Consider the following 20,632-nt stretch of genomic DNA (forward strand, 5'->3'; position numbering starts at 1 on the left):
GGACGTCATCCAACGAATGTGTTTTAACACGATGCTGTTCCAGCTCATTTCAGTCTGATAGTTCGTAATTTTTTAATGATCGATTTCCCCAAAGATGTATTGGTCGAAGGGATTCATTGCATGGCCTGCTCGATCGCCTGATTTGAATACAATGGATTTCTTCGTCTGGTTTATGCGACTCCTGTCCTTAATGTTGATATTCTGAGAGCGTATCAAACTGGATTTCACGAAATACGAAACACTCCAGGAATTTTCAACAGAGTACGCCAGAGCATGTAACGCAGGTTTAGGGGACACATCGAAGCAGGAGGAAGCCACTACGAGCGATTTTTGTAACATTAAATTTTGTCTTGTAACTCTGAAATAAATTATTTTGAGATCAATGTTCATATGAACTTTTTGTAATGTTTTGGTGTTAGGAACACGTCCCCGAAATATTTGACACCAATTTAGATACACCCTGTATACTAGACTGTGGTTTCATTGTGAGTACGACTAAAGAACGAGACGGTATTAATGTAAAACAATATTCACACACCTGGTAGAAATGGACATCACTTTAATACATTTACCAACAATATGAACACACTAGTTAGAAAACAAACATCACTTATCAAACACGCGGACATCGGTTCACTTGCAAGTCTTGCAGACAAGCTGCGATATGAACTCCACGAGGGTGCGTGTGGGGCGCCCGGACATGCCTTCCCGCAGGTAGGGCTCGCTGGTGCCGTCGGCGTACATCACGTTTAGGGCGTCCAGGTGCATCCACTCGCCGCACGGCACGAAGTGGCGCAGGAAGGCCGCCGCCCTGCAGGCGCCCCCGCCGCGCCCCGAGCCCTCGCTCCTGACGTCCACGCGCCCTGTCACGCCCACCTGCTTGCTGTAGTAGTCCCACAGCGGGAACCGCCACACGCGGTCCCCTGTGTGCACACCGGCCAGCCGGATCTGCTCCCACAGCGCGTCCGAGTTGGTGAAGACGAGCGTGGCCGCGGAGCCCATGCCGAGGCCGGCATCCCGCGTCAGGGTCCCGACGTCGACCACGAAGCGCGGCCAGAAGGTGTGGGAGTAATGCAGGGCGTCGGCCAGGGCCAGGCGTCCCTCACAGCCCGTGTGCTCCACCAGGATGGATTTGCCGCTCATGGCCGTCACCACGTCCCCCGGCTTGGGGGCCTGGCACCCCGGCATGCTCTCGCACAGGGGGACCAGCCCCCGGATATTGATGGGCAGCTGCAGGTGGGCCACGGCCCGGGTGGTCGCCACGACGCACGCCGCCCCCGCCATGTCCCCACGCATGTGCCGCATGCTGTGGGGGTCCGTCAGGCACAAGCCGCCACTGTCGAACGTGACGCCGCCCCCCACGAGCACCACCGGCCGCTCGTCGAACTTGGTCCCGTAGTAGCTGAGTTCCAGGAAGATGGGGGCCTCGCAGGAGCCTTTGGCTGCGCTCAGGAAGGCGCCCATGTTCTGGGTCTCCGCCCAGCCTTGCACCTGATTGTGGGCAGTCAGTCCATATCAAACTTAAAGTGCTCAATATTTTCAATATTCTAATAAACGAATGCCATACGACTCTCTTTCCAGCTAAAGACTGAAGTAGATGTAAATAAATGTACGTGGCATAGTGGTTCCGTATTACCGGTTGTTCTATATGGTTGTGAAGCTTGGACTCTCACTTTGAGAGAGGAACAGAGATTAAGGGTGTTTGAGAATAAGGTTCTTAGGAAAATATTTGGGGCTAAGAGGGATGAAGTTACAGGAGAATGGAGAAAGTTACACAACACAGAACTACACGCATTGTATACTTCACCTGACATAATTAGGAACATTAAATCCAGACGCTTGAGATGGGCAGGGCATGTAGCACGTATGGGCGAATCCAGAAATGCATATAGAGTGTTAGTTGGGAGGCCGGCGGGAAAAAGACCTTTGGGGAAGCCGAGACGTAGATGGGAAGATAATATTAAAATGGATTTGAGGGAGGTGGAATATGATGGTAGAGACTGGATTAATCTTGCTCAGGATAGGGACCAATGGCGGGCTTATGTGAGGGCGGCAATGAACCTCCGGGTTCCTTAAAAGCCAATAAGTAAGGCATAATGGTTCCTGATTGGCTATTGGACGCATAACGTCTCCAAACTCATGCTTGTCATCTTCTTCCTCACATTAAAATAGTTCCTTCTAAAATAATAAAATGTATAATATACATGGAATACGAGTGAATTAAACATGCTTATAAGAACACTTTCTTACGATTTAAACATGTTTATATTAGTAGTTTCAGACATTGCGTGTTAAATCATTGTAACGTGTATTATGGCAACGCGCATGCGTAATAGGCATTAAATCCCTCCCAAGGGACTTGCAGCTTCACAGAGCACATGAGCACAGCTGGGACAACACAGTGAGAGATTCAGTGTTGCCAACCTCAAATAAATTTCTGTAGAATTAAAGAAATTCTCCACTCTTCAAAGAATAACATTCAATCACGAATCTACAGAAAAAGAAAAATCCACTATTCCCAGTAAAGAAATAATAAATATTAACCCTCTGTGAGCATTTTACGGGTTAGTTCAATGAATGTGTTGAAATGTCTGCAATATATCAGACGGTGGCTGCCCTGCGTGCTCACTTGCTGAAAATAATGCGCCCTGGTGGCTGCTTTGGTAGCTAGCTTGCGATTGCGGAGTAATACATTTCGGTTTTGTTTACGTCTACTTCAATCTTTAGTTGGAAATAGTTTAGTAAATAGTTATACGTTAAACTGGCGTTCGTTTGACTGTAATACCGCGTGGACTAGTAGAGTACGTTCTCAGAACTACAGTCCCATCGCTCTTATTTCCGGCAGTCAATCACATTGCAGGTCGGTTACATTTAAACGTGTGCGTCTTGTGATTCGCTGTTGATGACGTTATGTACTTCCTAAGACTTGATATATACTTAACACAATCGCCCGCCATTTTGGCTCTTTCGTTGGCGTGTGCAGAAAGCACACGAGGACGTTATTTGCCGCTCAATTATTTGCTGAATTACAGTGCGTTTGATTTATTATCATAGGAGCTACGACAGGATAATGTTTAACGGTGCGGCAAATAGATTCCTCGTCTAGTAGCTCGGCAACGAAAGAACAAAAATGGCGAACGATACTACCTACCTAGAACTTTATAGAGCCTTCACTTTCTAAGGCGTAAGCAAAGAGGAGGAGTCACGCCGAAAATAACATCGACGCGACTATAGATCGGGATTTTACGTTGTTGGAACGCTTCTTGAACTGTTCTTTCACGGCCTTCGGAATTTCTTCTCATACTAAAATTATATTCATCTTCCGAGCTTAATTCGTTATAAAATACGGCAAAACCCCGATAAGACGCTGTTCAAGGGACCGGGTGTAAACCGCGTATTAGGAGGGTATACTAATTTTGACTTATATACATTCAGTATCTATTAGCATTTTTCTTTATTGAAATACATGATTCATGAAAGGTAATACAGTATTACTCCATTATGTAATTACTGTGCTGTACGTCAAAGACATTTACTATATGTACTGTACAGGGGCGGACGCAGGATTTTTTTTCGGGGAGGGATTTGAGGAGATAGTAAAAATGGAGTAATGAGAAATAAGTTTATATACTCACAATTTGTTTCCGAGTCACAAACATTTACAAATTGGCCTGAGTAGCGTAGTCGGTATAGCCTTCTGTGCTCGAAGTTGCGGGTTCTACCCCAACCCAGCTCGATGGCATTTAAGTGTGTTTAAATGCGACAGGCCTCATATCAGTCGATTTACTGGCATGTAAAAGAAGTCCTGAGGGAAAAAATTCCGGCACACCGGCGACACTGATATAACCTCGGCAATTGCGAGCGTTGTTAAATAAACCATAATTTTTCAATTTTAACATTTACAATGACTGCAATACAAAAACAATGACAGAATGACATTTACAGAAGAAGGCGACGAGGCTTCTTAGACATTTCATCCAGTACTTCATGAGCTTTTACTTCTACATTTTTATGTATATACATCAAGGCCAGTCCATTTAATCTGTCTGCTCCTCAAGTAAGTCTTGAAACACCGCAATGTTGAGAACGACCGTTCTGTTGTTGCTGTAGTTACAGGCAACGTGCAGAAAAGTTTCAGCGCCTTGCGAGTGCAGGGAAAAATAATTTCATTGCACCTGTTCAAAGACGATATAAAAACAGTAGGTATTAGGTGAAGATTTTTCTGATCAAGGAAATTTCTTCTCCACATCTTCAATTCATTGAAGAAAGACTCTGGTGATGCATCAACATCATTGGGCCACTGATTTACTACAGCCTCAACAGCAGTTTCTAAATCTTCATCTGATGCTCGCACTATGTTTTTAGGCAGAAAAGTTTGTATGGACTTTAGGATTCCCTTATGATTTATAAAACCTGTCCTTGAGCTGACTAATGAAATAGTCTAAGAAGAGAAGGAAAATTAAAAGCTTAAAATACTCTTCATGACTCTCTGTCTTGAAGTAAGAACGCTGTGTTTGTCTTCCTGCAGCTCTTGGAATTTAACATTTTAGCAAAGAGAATTTACGTGGAAAACTATCTAATTCCTATGTACATTCATGAATTAAAATTAATATTTTTGTTTCTTGTTTCGTATTTTTCTCAAAATTTCGGGAGGGGATATATCCCCTTAATCCCCCCACTGCATCCGCCCCTGGTACTGTACTTAATTCTTTCGGGGGGGGGGGAAGTCATTTATAGTTGTTTGCCATGTGCGTGTTCTCCAAGTCCTCATGTTTACCACACTTCAGTTTCTGCGATTACATCCTCCGACGTCACAGCTGTAGTGATTGAGTCGCGATTTTTTATTATCGTTCTAAATGTCGATGATGGGATTCCTAATGAATCAGATAGTTGTTTCTAAGTAAGAGTACTGTTCTCATCGTACTTTCGTAAGATTTCCAATTTTTCCGACACAGAAAGTGCTTTTCGTTTAACACTCATTGTAATCACATTCACAGACACTTCAATACACTAAAGGACAACAAACTGCCCAGCAAAAATTTCCAGAATTTTATTACGGCCGAGCGAGGAATGCTGTTTGAGAGAGAGGGTTAGCAGAGGGTGAGGTATTAGGTTCGTTCCAACAAGCGGTTCATGGATCAGTTCATGTACGGTTCCTGTACCATCTTACGCGCATGCGCTAGTTGAGCTAGTTATGTACTAAATCCAGAGATGCTATAACTGTGATCATCTTTGCTAAGAACGGGATGCTTATTATTATCGTTTCGCAGCTAATTCTAATTGCAGAAAATAGAATTTCGATCATTTTCTATAAAAAGATGACAAAAAATATGGAAGGCAAGAATTCCGCTAATTCAATGTCGTGTACTGGGGGACTCTCATCTAAAAATAGTTCTTTTTTAATTATTAATGTATGTACGTTATTTATTATATTTTTAATCAAAGCTGCATGTTGAAATTGTAATTAACTATTTCAATACCCAAATAATTTTCATTCCCTTTCTTTTTGGCGAAAATTTAAATTAAATCTCTAGTTTTATTATTCGTCTGTACTGTCACTTTTCATCTTTAACCTCAATGATGTGAACAGTCGATCATGTCTTTCTTCAGTATCCAGGAGACGTTGGTGAGCTTATGCGCATGCGCGTCTCGCGTACTCTTCCGTACATGCCTCAATCCACGGACTATTTCTGACCGTTCCGAACCCGTGTCAAAAGCTTGTTGGAACGCCCGACTGCAGTACATGTTTCCGGTTCAGGACTGGTTCGGATTGTGTTGGAACGCTTTTTTTGTACTGCGCATGCTCACGATGGTTACGGACGGTTCCTGACTGTTGTTGGAACGAACCTATTGTAACTGTATGTAGGCTTTAAGCACGCAGATAAGGAGTCGAATAAGAGAGCGTAACAAGAGGGTGGGGTATACTAAGGTATGAAGTATGAAGGTTTAAATGCGCAGGTAAAGAGTCAAATACCAATACTTTTCAGGTTAATGGCACCAGTGAGTTCAATGACCAAGATGTTTCATTGCTGTTACAGTACATTGCTGAAAATTACATCGAAAATATTCCACAAAAACAGCGTATTATGCGGGACTTGAGCACAACAAACGGGGTATTTTATAAAGGCGTTATATATGAAATGTGCAGGGACCGGACAAAAAAAGCGAATTACATGGGATGGCGTAATAAGCGGGCGCGTCCTATCGAGGTTTTACTGTATATCACTATCACTCATGATCGACGGCATATGAATATCTGATTTTGTACACGGCGTAAAAAGTTGAATCATGAACAAATTTGAGGTGTTGATGTTTTTCGTCATACCTTCACCTCCACGTTGATGCCCGACTTGCAGAGGATCTCGACGGCGTTCTGCGCGAACGTGGTGGGCGTCATGATGTTGGCAGGGGTGTCCATGAGCTGGCGCGCCAGGTTCTGTGCGGCCGCCTTCTGCAGGCCTATCTGCCAGCTCGTGCAGTCGGGGTCCTCGTGCAGTTCCAGCTGCGGGATGGGCATCTGCCGCTCCTTGTCCTTCAGCTCCTGGTACAGCCACACCCCCAGCGCTGCGCCCTCCGCCGCGGACTCCGCGTGTTCGAATCCCTCCACGTGGATGCGCTGCATGTGCAGCTTCTGCAGCTCCCGGCAGCCCACGGCGGCGGCCACTCGGATCGCTTCCTTGCCTTCGTCGCGCTCCTCCTCTTCGTTGTACCTGACAGAGCCAGTTTACAATACTGTGTTACCCGCAAAAAGTATGCAGTAAAATGGTATCATAAAAACCGTCGGTTATTTAACGACGCTGTATCAACTACTAAATTATTTAGCGTCGATGGAATTGGTGTTAGACAAGGGTGTCCTCTATCACATTCTTTATTTATTTTATGCTCGACCATGCCGAAATGTAGTAATTATACACCTGGTAGCAGCCCTTTACGGCATGTCACATTAAAGTATACCTATTCATTAAAGTTCAGATTTTCGATTATTCTCGGATATGCAATCGAAAGACAACTAGCAAAACGTCACGCAGGCTGGAAATCCAATACTGTCGCAGAAGGTTATGTTCTGTTACTATATAATTAGCGTTAATTGTAAATAATATTCAAATAAATTCAATTTGTCATCTCGTTTTTCAATGTCGAATTCAATTTCAAGATTATATCAAGTTCAACGAGATTACATCAAGGTCGTCGACATTCGTTTCGGGGAAAAAATCAATACTTTCGCGTCTGCGCACATCTCACAATTCACGAGATTGCACAAGGTCAGTTCTCTTCCCATTCACATAAGATAACGTGAAAGTTATTAATAATTTCAAGTTAGAAATATGGTCGAGCATAAAAAGTCGTATGAAACTTGCCTATAATGGTAATTAAGACGCTCGTATGAAAATTATGAAACTCGCTTGCGCTCGTTTCATAAACATCCTCCCGTCTTAATTACTATCATTATAGGCTCGTTGCATAATGTACTATTAAAATATGAAAGAATAAAACTAAAATTTTAGCATTTAAAGGACATGATTCCTTAAGAGCAAAAATAGTAATTGATAATACAATTTTAAAGCAAATGAATAGTTTTAAATATTTAGGTTTTAACTTATCCTATATTAAAAGTGAAGATATTAATTACAAAATAAATAAATTTAATCTGATGTGTGGCACTATTAAAAGAACCCTTAAAAATACGAGAAAAGAAACAAAAATGAAATTTTATAAAGTAATGGCTGTTCCTATAGTAATGTATGGATCAGAATGTTGGACGATCATCAAGAGACAAGAACAAAAATTGGAAGCAATAGAGATTAGATTTCTAAGAAATATAGCAGGATATACTCCACTAGATAAAAAACGAAATGAAGATATAAGAAAAGAACTAAATATTTTCAAACTCACTGATCGAATAGTTAAATATAGGAACGCCTGGAAACATCATATTGATAGAATGCCAGAAGAAGGATTTCCAAAACTGATGTTAAATTATAGACCTTATGGAAAGATAATATTGGACGCCCACACAGAAGATGGTCTGAACAATTTTTACAATTCTAGCTTTCATGAAACCGCAACGAGCATATGGCTTAATCCTTATATGGTGATGATGATGATGATGATGATGATGATGATGATGATGATGATGATGATGATGATGATGGAATGGTGATAGCGAGATGGTGTTTGGAGAGATGAGGCCGAGAATTCGCCATAGATTACCTGACATTCGTCTTACGTTGGGGAAAACCTCGGAAAAACCCAAACAGGTAATCAGCCCAAGCGGAAATCAAACGCACGCCCGAGCGCAGCTCCATATCAGCAGGAAAACGCGCTACCACCTGAGCTACGTCGGTGGCCAATATAACAAAATAATTTTCTGCCCCCTATCTTTCCCTCATATAATGTAACGTTAATATACTGTACAGTGTTACTATTAATGATCTTTCCGATTACAAACTTGAATAACTATCGTTAGGAGACACTTAGAAACATGACATTGGTATCAATGGAAAGAGAAACTCAGATATGTTTTGTTATTTTGGTGAACCTGTCGCAGATTTATTAATTTCGTTGCTAGGAGACGATATTACAGAAAAATGGCTGCAAACGAAGACAGGAGGGCATTTTATGTGCTAGATTTTCACATATCCCATTCTGTTGTCAGTGTACAACGCAATTTTAGAAGAAAATTTGGTGTTGATCCACCCAGAGGGCCCAGTATCTGTAAGTGGTACCTAGATATGTTACAATTATGGCTTCTTCCACAACTGGAACAGGACATCGAAGGTCTCATTTTTCAGCAGGATGGGGCACCACCCCATTACCACTTAGATGTCAGAAACGAACTGAATACACGACTTCCAAGGAGATGGATTGCACGTGCTGGCCGTGAAGATTTATAATGTTTGCATTGGCCTCCACATTCCCCCGACCTCACTCCTTGTGATTTTTTTTTTCTGTGGGGTGTTATAAAACAACAAGTGTATCAGCCACCATTACCACCTACTGTACCATTGAGGATCTTCGTGTGCGCATCACAGAGGCCATTGCACTGGTGGCTGGTCCAATGCTACAGCGTGTATGGCAGGAAATTGACTACAGACTTGATGTGTGTCGTGTGACACAAGGAGCTCACATTGAGCACATGTGACTTACTTACGGTTGTGAACCAAATGTTTCTCTTTCTGTTTCATGTTTTCCAGTGAAAAAATGTTAAAATCATTGGAGTTTCTGTTTCTGTTGATACCATTTTCATGTTTTCTAATTTTTTCTGATTTAAGAGTAGCACACGTGATTTATCGAATGGATAACAAAAATATTTGAGTTTCTCTTTCCAGTGATACCAATATCATGTTTCTAAGTGTCTCGTAACGATAGTTATTCAAGTTTGTAGTCGGAAAGATCATATTTATAGTAGCACTGTATTTAAATTTAACTAATTTAGATTTTACGGAAAAATCAGTATAACGAAATAAAAATGTTGCTCCCTTACCGAAAAAAAAATCTACTTTTTTAATGAAAATATTTTAACTACAGAGTAGAATTCGTTAGCAAGCACTGACATATTTTATATTATAATATTGAAATTGCATAATGGCCACGTGATCATTAATAGGAACCGTATTTTGTCCCAAGGCGTATGGAGATAAGGTTAACTGTTATAGACTATAATGACGTGACGTCACTTTAACGCGTGCCACAGCATCTTGTTTCTACTGAAGTTGACGTTTTATTCATGGTTCAAAACTAGACCTCATAGACTGTATACAATGTAGTATAGTGATAAAGAATGATACTACGATTATGTTCCCTACAATTTAAATTATTCCTTCATTTAATTAATTCATTTATCTTCACTGCAGAGTCAAGGTCTGAAGGCTTTCTCTTCCACTCAACCAGTATAAAAATGCATAGCAACCATAAATAACAGAAACACATAAAACAATGGAATAATAAGGATAATAATAATAAAAAAAATAATAATAACTATAGTAAAAATAATAATTATTATAACAATAATAATAACAATAATTATTATAATAATTATTATAACAATAATAATAACAATAATAATTATTATTATAACAATAATAACAATAATAATAATAATAATTATTATTATTAGTATTATTATTATTATTAGTATTATTATTATTAGTATTATTATTATTATTATTAGTATTATTATTATTATTATTATTATTATTATTATTATTATTATTATTATTCTCGTCATTTGCATAACTTTACAATATTAATTATATGATTCCTGTCTTCATTTATATGATTTCATTAATTCATTTGTAATACGTTTTATTTAATTATTATTATATTGTTTGTATTTCATCTCATTGCCATTTCTATCATTCATTCTCATCATCATTTGTTGTTTTGTTTCGTTTTGTATCTTGTGCTATACTGTAATTGGCCTTGTGCTGTTGTTTTGCACATTAATATTCTAAATAAATAAATTATTATTATTATTATTAGTATTATTATTATTATTAGTATTATTATTATTATTAGTATTATTATTATTATTAGTATTATTATTATTATTAGTGTTATTATTATTATTAGTATTATTATTATTAGTATTATTATTATTATTATTAGTATTATTATTATTATTATTATTATTAGTATTATTATTAGTATTATTATTATTATTAGTATTATTATTATTAGTATTATTATTATTAGTGTTATTATTATTATTATTATTATTATTATTATTATTATTATTATTATTATTATTATTCTCGTCATTTGCATAACTTTACAATATTAATTATATGATTCCTGTCTTCATTTATATGATTTCATTAATTCATTTGTAATACGTTTTATTTAATTATTATTATATTGATTGTATTTCATCTCATTGCCATTTCTATCATTCATTCTCATCATCATTTGTTGTTTTGTTTCGTTTTGTATCTTGTGCTAAACTGTAATTGGCCTTGTGCTGTTGTTTTGCACATTAATATTCTAAATAAATAGATAAATAAATAAATTATTATTATTATTATTATTATTAGTATTATTATTATTAGTGTTATTATTATTATTATTAGTATTATTATTATTATTATTAGTATTATTATTATTAGTATTATTATTATTATTAGTATTAGTATTATTATTATTATTATTATTAGTATTATTATTATTATTATTATTATTATTATTAGTATTATTATTATTATTAGTATTATTATTATTAGTATTATTATTATTAGTGTTATTATTATTATTAGTATTATTATTATTATTATAATTATTATTAGTATTATTATTATTAGTATTATTATTAGTATTATTATTATTAGTATTATTATTATTAGTATTATTATTATTATTAGTATTATTATTATTATTAGTATTATTATTATTAGTATTATTATTATTATTAGTATTATTATTATTAGCATTATTATTATTATTAGTATTATTATTATTATTAGTATTATTATTATTAGTATTATTATTAGTGTTATTATTATTATTATTAGTATTATTATTATTAGTATTATTATTATTAGTATTATTAGTATTATTATTATTATTAGTATTATTATTATTAGTATTATTATTATTATTAGTATTATTATTATTATTATTAGTATTATTATTATTATTATTATTATAATTATTATTATTATTATTATTATTATTATTAGAATGAAACCAGTCAAGACGCTCTTCAAGGAACTGCATGTAAACCGCGTCTCTACAGCGACTGCGTATTAGGCGGGTATTATGACTGATTTAGGCCTATATAGAGTAGGCCACCTATATCATAATTTTATTAATGAATTGCATCATTCACGGACAGTAGTACAGTATTGCCTCATTATGTAATACATCAAAGACATTTACAGCATTGCTATGCCTATGTACTTAATTCTTTCGAAAAAATAAAGTCTTTTACAGTGTTTTCCTGGAGTGTGAACCCTTACTCACTTACTGGCTTTTAAGGAACCCGGAGGTTCATTGCCGCCCTAACATAAGCCCGCCATTGGTCCCTATCCTGAGCAAGATTAATCCAGTCTCTACCATCATATCCCACCTCCCTCAAATCCATTTTAATATTATCTTCCCATCTACGTCTTGGCCTCCCCAAAGATCTTTTTTCCCTCCGGCCTCCCGACTAACACTCTATATGCATTTATGGATTCGCCCATACGTACTATATGCCCTGCCCATCTCAAACGTATGGATTTAATGTTCCTAATTATGTCAGGTGAAGAATACAATGCGTACAGCTCTGCGTTGTGTAACTTTCTCCATTCACCTGAACCTCATCCATCTTAGCTCCAAATATTTTCGTAAGCACCTTATTCTCAAACATTTTTAATCTCTGTTCCTCTCTCAAAGTGAGAGTCCAAGTTTCACAACCATACAGAACAACCGGTAATATAACTGTTTTATAAATTCTAACTTTCAGATTTTATGACAGCGGACTAGATGACAAAAGCTTAGTGAACCCTTACAATGAGTAATCACATTTTCAAGACCATTTAAATATGAATTTACACTGAATTACGTACCATCAGAACAAGAACTTTCCGATTAACACCTATTGTAATCAGAATCACAGTCTCGGAGACTTCAATGCACTACTGACCAGCAAAAATCTCCAGACTTATGGCTGACTGAGAAAAGCGTTTCAGAAAGGAGAGTACAGGAAAAGATAAGGTATTGTAACTGTACGTAAGCTTAACTGCGCAGGTAACGGGCCGATTAGTCCACCGCTGTGGAGTAATAATCAGCGCGTCTGACTGTGAAACGAGCGGGCCCGGGTTCAAATCCTGGTTAAGGTTTTTCAGGGGTTTTCCCTCATCCAGAAGCAGAATTTTTGGGTAACTTTCGGCGCTGGACCTCGGATTCATTTCGCCATCATTAATAATTCAATATCATCATCCATATAATAGCCGGGTTAAGTTCACGGTGCGGCGTGCTGTACTTGTACAAGGGCGCGGCCGTTCGACTACCCAATCATTCACAGAATAGGAGTGGTAAGCACAATAAGCCTCAGACTGTAGAGCAAGGCTTCGGATCCCTGCTCCGTAGAAAGAAAAGAAAAAAAAAAAGGACGAATAAGAGGCTAAGAGGTGGACTGCATAAAGTTGTTGTATTATCTTTTGCTTCGACTGTAGAAGATACTTGAAGTAGAAGTATATACTTTGTTTTGTATGCATAAACCTGATACTACTACTACGAAGGATGTACTAGGCGGAAGTAGTATAAACCACAGTCTTATACATACAGTCGCGCAACTTCAACACTTTTTTTGTCAACATTCGCGACACTAGCGCCCAAGCGGCAGGCAAGGCACTGGTCATAGGGTTGATACAGCCAGCACGTGCTTTAAAGGGATGCGAGATGTCATAATAACGTTTCAATCATGCGTCGGAATAAAGGCAATGTGTGCAATGACGAAAATTGCAGTAACAACAAGTTTAAATCTCCGAATTTGTCGTTCTTCAGATTCCCTAAAGACCAAGAGAAAATCATAACTCAGTCATAACCAATAATCCACGTTGTAGATAGCCTACGTATTGTGTTCTATAAAACATTTATTAGTTATCGGTTATCTATTTGTATGTCAGGAAGAACAGTTTAAATAAAAACAAAGTAAATACCTGTTACAGTATATTATTTTTTTTGCAGAGATCATATGTGTAAATGTGTAACCATTCCGATTTTGGATAATATATCTACAGTTTTTAATGCAAGTAATTCCATAATTTTTGTATTCGTGTTTTTTTCTTTATATTTTTAAAAAGTTGAATGTTCTATAGCATTCAAGTAGGTATCATGGTGTTAATTTTGCAAGAATTCATGGAGTATAGTGATCCTTTTGCAAAATATTCACTTCTTGAATAAATCCAGACTGTGTCGATAAATTTCTGATGTGTTGGTGTAGATTCATGTGGCAGACGTATTAAGTTCTCAAGAAATAAAAGAGCCTTTTTAAATTTAATATAAAAAGCAATCTTTTCTGTAATAATTTGCATGACTGTTATTGGTGTTGATTTTACATTCCCAGTGATTATTTGAGCCTTTCAGTGCAGAAGTGGTGTAAGTCAAAAGCAGGTAATGAGGTTTAAAGTAAGAATTCTGTAAAATACAGCGCAAAGTAGCAATTAATATATCCTTCGTTCTATTCACCGACTATTAATAGTTTAAATACATTCAATATTAACTGCCACTTTGCGCTGTATTTTATAGAATGTTTACTTTAACCTCTAATTACCCATTTTTGACTTACATCACTTCTGCTCTGAAAATAAAATTAGGCCTACATTTTCTGAGTTAATTGAAGTTACAATTTTTTTAACAAAATTGTGTGTTCATTTATTTGTTCTCACCTACGTCATATTAACAGTAAGTGCATGTAAATTACGTATTATATAGGTAGGATAAGTTAAACTTAGGCATTATGTGTGAAAACTGGAAATGTAATGTAAAATGCGGTAAACTTGCCATAAAAATTTAAACCATAACATCAGCGCTATTTGTGACTCAAAATAATAACGGAAATACAGGTTCTTAAGAAATGGAAAAATAATGAACTTCATATTAATGTTTAAATCCTCCCCTTTTCTTTATTTTCAAGTTTACCTCAGCGGCCGAGTTTACCCCAATTTGCGGTATGCAAAATCGTTAATTTCTCAGGAAATAGGGAGAGGAGTTCACCACGCGATGTACCCTACGAGATATGCCCTACAATTCTGAAGCTACTAATTTTTACTCTTCTCACAGGAAATACAAAGTTCCAATGATTCATAAATATATTTAGGAATGAATGAATTAACCGACCACGCACGAACAATTACATTATTTCAAACCATGATACGTGATCAGAGCCATGATTCAGTTGTAAGGAGCAGAAAGAATTACTTTTATTCCCAGCTTCTGAAACTTGTAGATTAGCTGCGTGTGAAATTCTTCCAGGATTCTAAAGTAGAATTAATAAGAACCATATACACTTATTGTATAGCATAAAAATATAAAATAAACTACGCAAAACCTGTTTTCTGATGTGTTATGATAAGTCGTGTGCACACTTTTAACTTGCCTGCCGCTAGAGGGCTACTGTCGCGCCAGCTGTCAAATGTTGGCATATTTTATACGTATGAGTTGCGTGACTGTATCTATTAGACTGTGGTATAAACTATCAAGAATATTCGATAATATCGATTATCGACAGTACTTCGGGTTTATCCGCTAATATTCGTTAGTTTTCGCCTTCCTGTATTTATGTCAAATTTCTTCGTGGAAAAATTTATTGTTGTCCTCAAAATCTGGTTAGTTGAGCATGAAAAGGGACAATTACGACGCAGTGTGAAGTGTGGAAGAGAGAGAATGAGAACTGCTGTTTGTTAATCTATTAAAAGAATACCCAGCATTATTAAACAAGTCGCAAACTCCTGCCGCAAGAAGGAGTGATTAAGAAAAAGCCATCCAGGCTGTGAAAGTTAAGTCGGAAGTTTACCCCCAAGAAAAAAAAAATTGACGAAAAGCAAATTATGAAGAAAATGAATAACATGAAAATTAAAGTAAAGTAAAAATCAGACATAAATATCAGACAGGCCCAAAATTTTAGTCATTAAATTTACACGTAACCTAAAATATTGTACGCATACGGAGTTTTTTCACGTAAATTAAATGTATCATACATACATCATTTTAAATAACAATAACAAAAATCAACTGACAGAATTTCAGTTACCTCAAAATCAACATTTCGATAGTCCATTACAAAAACTGATCATATAACATTTTTTATTTGTAAAACTTCTTATAATCACGTTGTGATTGTTTTCGTCTTTTCTTGTAGGTTTTTCTAGCGCGAATTTGCATGACTTCTGCCTTATTAAACCGTACAAATGCTTGTGCTGAGCTAACAAAGTCTCAAACAGGGCAGACTACGATTTTTCTTAGCTTAAACTTAGAAGTAAAAGTATATACTTCTTGTTATGCATATAAATAGTAGTTTAAACTACAAATTCTACCATAAGCTAAACACGGCCTTCCAGATCAACTTTTTGCTATGCAGGAAAGAATTTACTATGGGTTTTTATACATAAAGACCGTAGTATATATTACGAAAACCTTAGCAATAGCATTTACTTCAACTTTATATACACCAGCCAAGGTGTTGTATGTAGGCGCAGGTAAATAATTATTGAGGAAAAAAGAATTGGCTGGGTCACTGGCTGAGAAGAAACTGCTTACTGAAGGATGCACTGGAAGGAATGGTGAACGGGAGAAGAGTTTGGGGCAGAAGAAGATATCAGATGATAGACATTAAGATATATGGATCATATGAGGAGACAAAGAGGAAGGCAGAAAATAGGAAAGATTGGATAATGCTGGGTTTGCAGTGAAAGACCTGCCCATGGGCAGAACACTTATGTATTATTGGTTATTTGTGCCGTTGTTATTGTACATACTACTGTCGGACCATCGGATCTGTGCCCCTTCAGCGCTGTCGTCGTTCTTGAAAACGTTAACGCCTGTACTCACTCCATTTCACCCGCTTTCCTCCCACCACGTTGAACAGCAGGCCACGAACTTTGCCAAATAGGGATGTTGCCAAACTTCCGTCAAACATTGTCATAAATAACTGGTCCTCCATGCTACAATATCATTTCTTTCAATCAAAATACATCTTGTATTTCTACATTCTTTTAAACCTAAATCCCATGTCTCGAATCACTTTCCGCAGTGTTTCTCTCCAACCTTGGAAATTATTGCTTCTCTCGCAAGCTTCAGTAATTTCTTCAATATTGAAATCTTTCTACACGGTATAAAATTCTTGTATCTTTCTTCTTAAAATACATCGGTTCATATCACCTACAAGAATTAAAGGTTCCCTTGGTCTGTTCTTCCCTGGTGATTCTAACTTTTCATCTCCTGCACAGACTCCCTCTCTCCTGATTTTCTTTATTAGGAACTCTGACCTGCCTATATAAACTACATAAAAATGTATTATATCAGTATTAGTTAAGTAAGTAATTTTAATACGTAATCAATTGAAATTAAATAAGCCTCACCTGTGATCGCAGCTGCTCTTTTCGTTGCCAGATTTATAGGAAACAGATATTGACCTGTTTGTTTCTCTTCATCGCAAAATGCTATTACGTACTTGCTTAATAATATTTCTTTCGCCACTCCGTGCTACAGTGTTCATGTTGAGTTGACAACACTGGACTGCAAGTGCAAATAAACTGTCCTGCAAGAAGGCCAAAATTGTGAGTAGTGAGGGAGAGAAAGGGAGAGGGATAGGAATGCAGGGAGAGAAATGAATTACTGAGGCTGAGAAGGAATTAGGGTTCAGTTCGCATATCTTACGGGGGCACAGATCCGATGGTCCGACAATACTAAACCTTATTTTTTTAGTAGTTATTTTACGACGCTTTATCAACATCTCAGGTTATTTACCGTCTGAATGAGATGAAGGTGATAATGCCGGTGAAATGAGTCCGGAGTCCAGCACCGAAAGTTACCCAGCATTTGCTCATATTGGGTTGAGGGAAAACCACGGAAAAAACCTCAACCAGGTAACTTGCACCGACCGGGAATCGGACCCGGGCCACCTGGTTTCGTGGCCAGACGCGCTAACCGTTACTCCACAGGTGTGGACTAAACAATGTATTAATGAGAAAAAAGAATTGGTTGGGTCACTGGCTGAGAAGAAACTGCCTACTGAAGGATGCAGTGGAAGAAATGGTGAACGGGAGAAGAGTTCGGGACAGAAGAAGATATCAGATAGACGACATTAAGATATGTGGATCATATGAGGAGACAAAGAGGAAGGCAGAAAATAGGAAAGATTGGAGAATGCTGGGTTTGCAGTGAAAGACCTGCCCATGGGCAGAACACTTATGTATGTTATTATTATTATTATTATTATTATTATTATGGTTGGCGAGTTGGTATAGCGCTGGCCTTCTATGCCCAAGGTTGCGGGTTCGATCCCGGGCCAGGTCGATGGCATTTAAGTGTGCTTAAATGCGACAGGCTCATGTCAGTAGATTTACTGGCATGTAAAAGAACTCCTGCGGGACAAAATTCCAGTACATCCGGCGACGCTGATATAACCTCTGCAGTTGCGAGCGTCGTTAAATAAAACATAACATTAACATTACATTATTATTATTATTATTATTATTATTATTATTATTATTATTATTATTATTAGGCCTACTTACTTACTTACTTGTGCAGTTGTTACTGTACATACTACTAATCCATATTAAAATACAAAGTTGAGTAATAAGCAAGTAAGACTATTATTTTAAAAAGTAAAAATAAAAAAGCAGAGCCCTCATAGGTTCAGCAAAAAGTGACTACACTGTTACACAACAAGATGTACCCTGCACACTGGCCGCCAAGCCCCACGACGGCCACGGCGTTGAACTCTGGTTCCAGGCCGAAGAGTATGCGCGCCTCCCCCCTGCCAGGCAGGGGGCCCGATAGCTTGAGCTGCCTCTCCACCGCCCCCCCGCACCGGTGGTTGTAGTCCTCACCCGTCCTGGTGAACTTGACGGGCTCCAGAGTGGAGTTGCGCTCGTAGTCGTGCACGCCGATCACCAGCCCCTTCACCAGCTTGGAATCGCCAGAGCAGGCCATATTGGCGCTCGTTCTCACAGCCATGCTGAAGCTATTTAATTTACCACAAATACGAAACCCAAGTCTCAAAATACCCCCCATATCTGTGATTTAGTATTTCTAAATTTTCGTTCTGCCAGAAAACATACTTCTTTAAAAAAATAAATATTCAATGTTACGAGTTTCCATGGTTACCTTCTTTATTTAACGAGTATTGTCGTTTCACAATTGTTTCGTGATTCACATCAGTGGTTCCCAACATTTTGAGTGTTACAGACCCCTTGAAGCCCATATTTCATTTTGGCATGCCTCCAAAACGTTTTGTATTAATTTAGGCTTGTAATCATATGCCACAAAATTGGAAATTTATCCTTTGAAGAGGTGGAAACACTCAAATATCTGGGAGCAACAGTAACAAATATAAATGATACTCGGGAGGAAATTAAACACAGAATAAATATGGGAAATACGTGTTATTATTCGGTTGAGAAGCTTTTATAATCCAGTCTGCTGTCAAAAAATCTGAAAGTCAGAATTTATAAAACAGATTACCGGTTGTTCTGTATGGTTGTGAAACTTGGACTCTCACTTTGAGAGAGGAACATAGGTTAAGGGTGTTTGAGAATAAGGTGCTTAGGAAAATATTTGGGGCTAAGAGGGATGAAGTTACAGGAGAATGGAGAAAGTTACACAACACAGAACTGCACGCATTGTATTCTTCACCTGACAATTAGGAACATTAAATCCAGACGTTTGAGATGGGCAGGGCATGTAGCACGTATGGGCGAATCTAGAAATGCATATAGAGTGTTAGTTGGGAGGCTGGAGGAAAAAAAGATCTTTGGGGAGGCCGAGACGTAGATGGGAGGATAATATCAAAATGGATTTGTGAGAGGTGGGATATGATGATAGAGACTGGATTAATCTTGCTCAGGATAGGGACCTATGGTGGGCTTATGTGAGGGCGGCAATGAACCTGCGGGTTCCTTAAAAGCCAGTAAGTAAGTAAGTTAATCATATCCCACTCATTAAATATTTGCATAATGAGAGAGGAGTACGATAAGGATGCCCTTTACCACCTACCCTGCTCAACATCTACTTAGAGGATTTGGTGAAGAACTGTTTTCAGAACATGGGAGGAGTGATAGTAGGAAGAAGAATAAAGTGTATAAGATTTGCTGATATGGCGTTGTTAGCAGAAGAGGAGATGATACTAAGGGATATGCTACTGGAACTGAATGACAGCTGTGAGTAGTATGGGATGATGATAAATGCAAACAAGACGAAGACCATGGTCATAGGAAGAAAAATAAAGAAGGTAAACTTGCGAATTCTAAATGAAGCAGTAGAGCAAGTGGACAGCTTCAAATACTTGTGGTGTACTATAAGCTGCTGCCAGGAAGTCAAAAGGAGGATAGCAATGGCAAAGGAAGCTTTTAATAGAAAAAGGAGCATCTTCTGCGGACCTCTGGAGAAAGTACTAAGGATCCACACCTGAGGAGTAACGGTTAGCGCGTCTGGCCGTGAAACCAGGTGGCCCGGGTTCGGTTGGGGCAAGTTACCTCGAAGTTTTTTCCGGGGTTTTCCCTCAACCCATTATAAGCAAATACTCGGTAACTTTCGGTGCTGGACCCCGGACTCGTTTCACCACATTACACCTTCATCTGATTCAGATGCTAAATAACCTAATATGCTGATAAAGCGTCGTAAAATAACCTACTAAAATAAAAATAAAAAAGAACTAAGGAAGAGACTAGTGAAGTGCTTTGTGTGGAGTGTGGTACTGTATGGGGCAGAAACATGGACATTACGACGAAGTGAAGAGAAACTACTAGAAACATTTGAAATGTGGATATGAAGAATGGAATGTGTGAAATGGACAGACAGAATAAGAAACGAAGCTGTGATGGAAAGAATGGATGAAGAATGATGCTGAAACTGATCAGAAAGAGGAAAAAGAATTGTTTGGGTTACTGATTGAGAAGAAACTGCCTTCTGAAGGATGCACTGGAAG

At 37.8% G+C, this 20,632-nt stretch overlaps 1 protein-coding gene across 1 annotated transcript; it reads right to left on the reverse strand.

Moving 5' to 3' along the window:
- Window positions 1-559: 559 nt before the first annotated feature.
- LOC138713893 (cytosol aminopeptidase-like) lies at window positions 560-18,750 on the reverse strand. Its single transcript, XM_069846401.1, has 3 exons — window positions 18,383-18,750; window positions 6,326-6,710; window positions 560-1,491 (listed from the first exon to the last, which is right to left on the reverse strand). Exons 1-3 carry the CDS (start codon window positions 18,718-18,720, stop codon window positions 634-636), a joined length of 1,581 nt encoding a protein of 526 aa, XP_069702502.1. The 5' UTR covers window positions 18,721-18,750; the 3' UTR covers window positions 560-633.
- Between the last annotated feature and the right edge of the window lie 1,882 nt (window positions 18,751-20,632).

This window comes from Periplaneta americana, chromosome 14 (assembly GCF_040183065.1).
Source record: "Periplaneta americana isolate PAMFEO1 chromosome 14, P.americana_PAMFEO1_priV1, whole genome shotgun sequence".
NCBI classification, from domain to species: Eukaryota; Metazoa; Arthropoda; class Insecta; order Blattodea; family Blattidae; genus Periplaneta; species Periplaneta americana.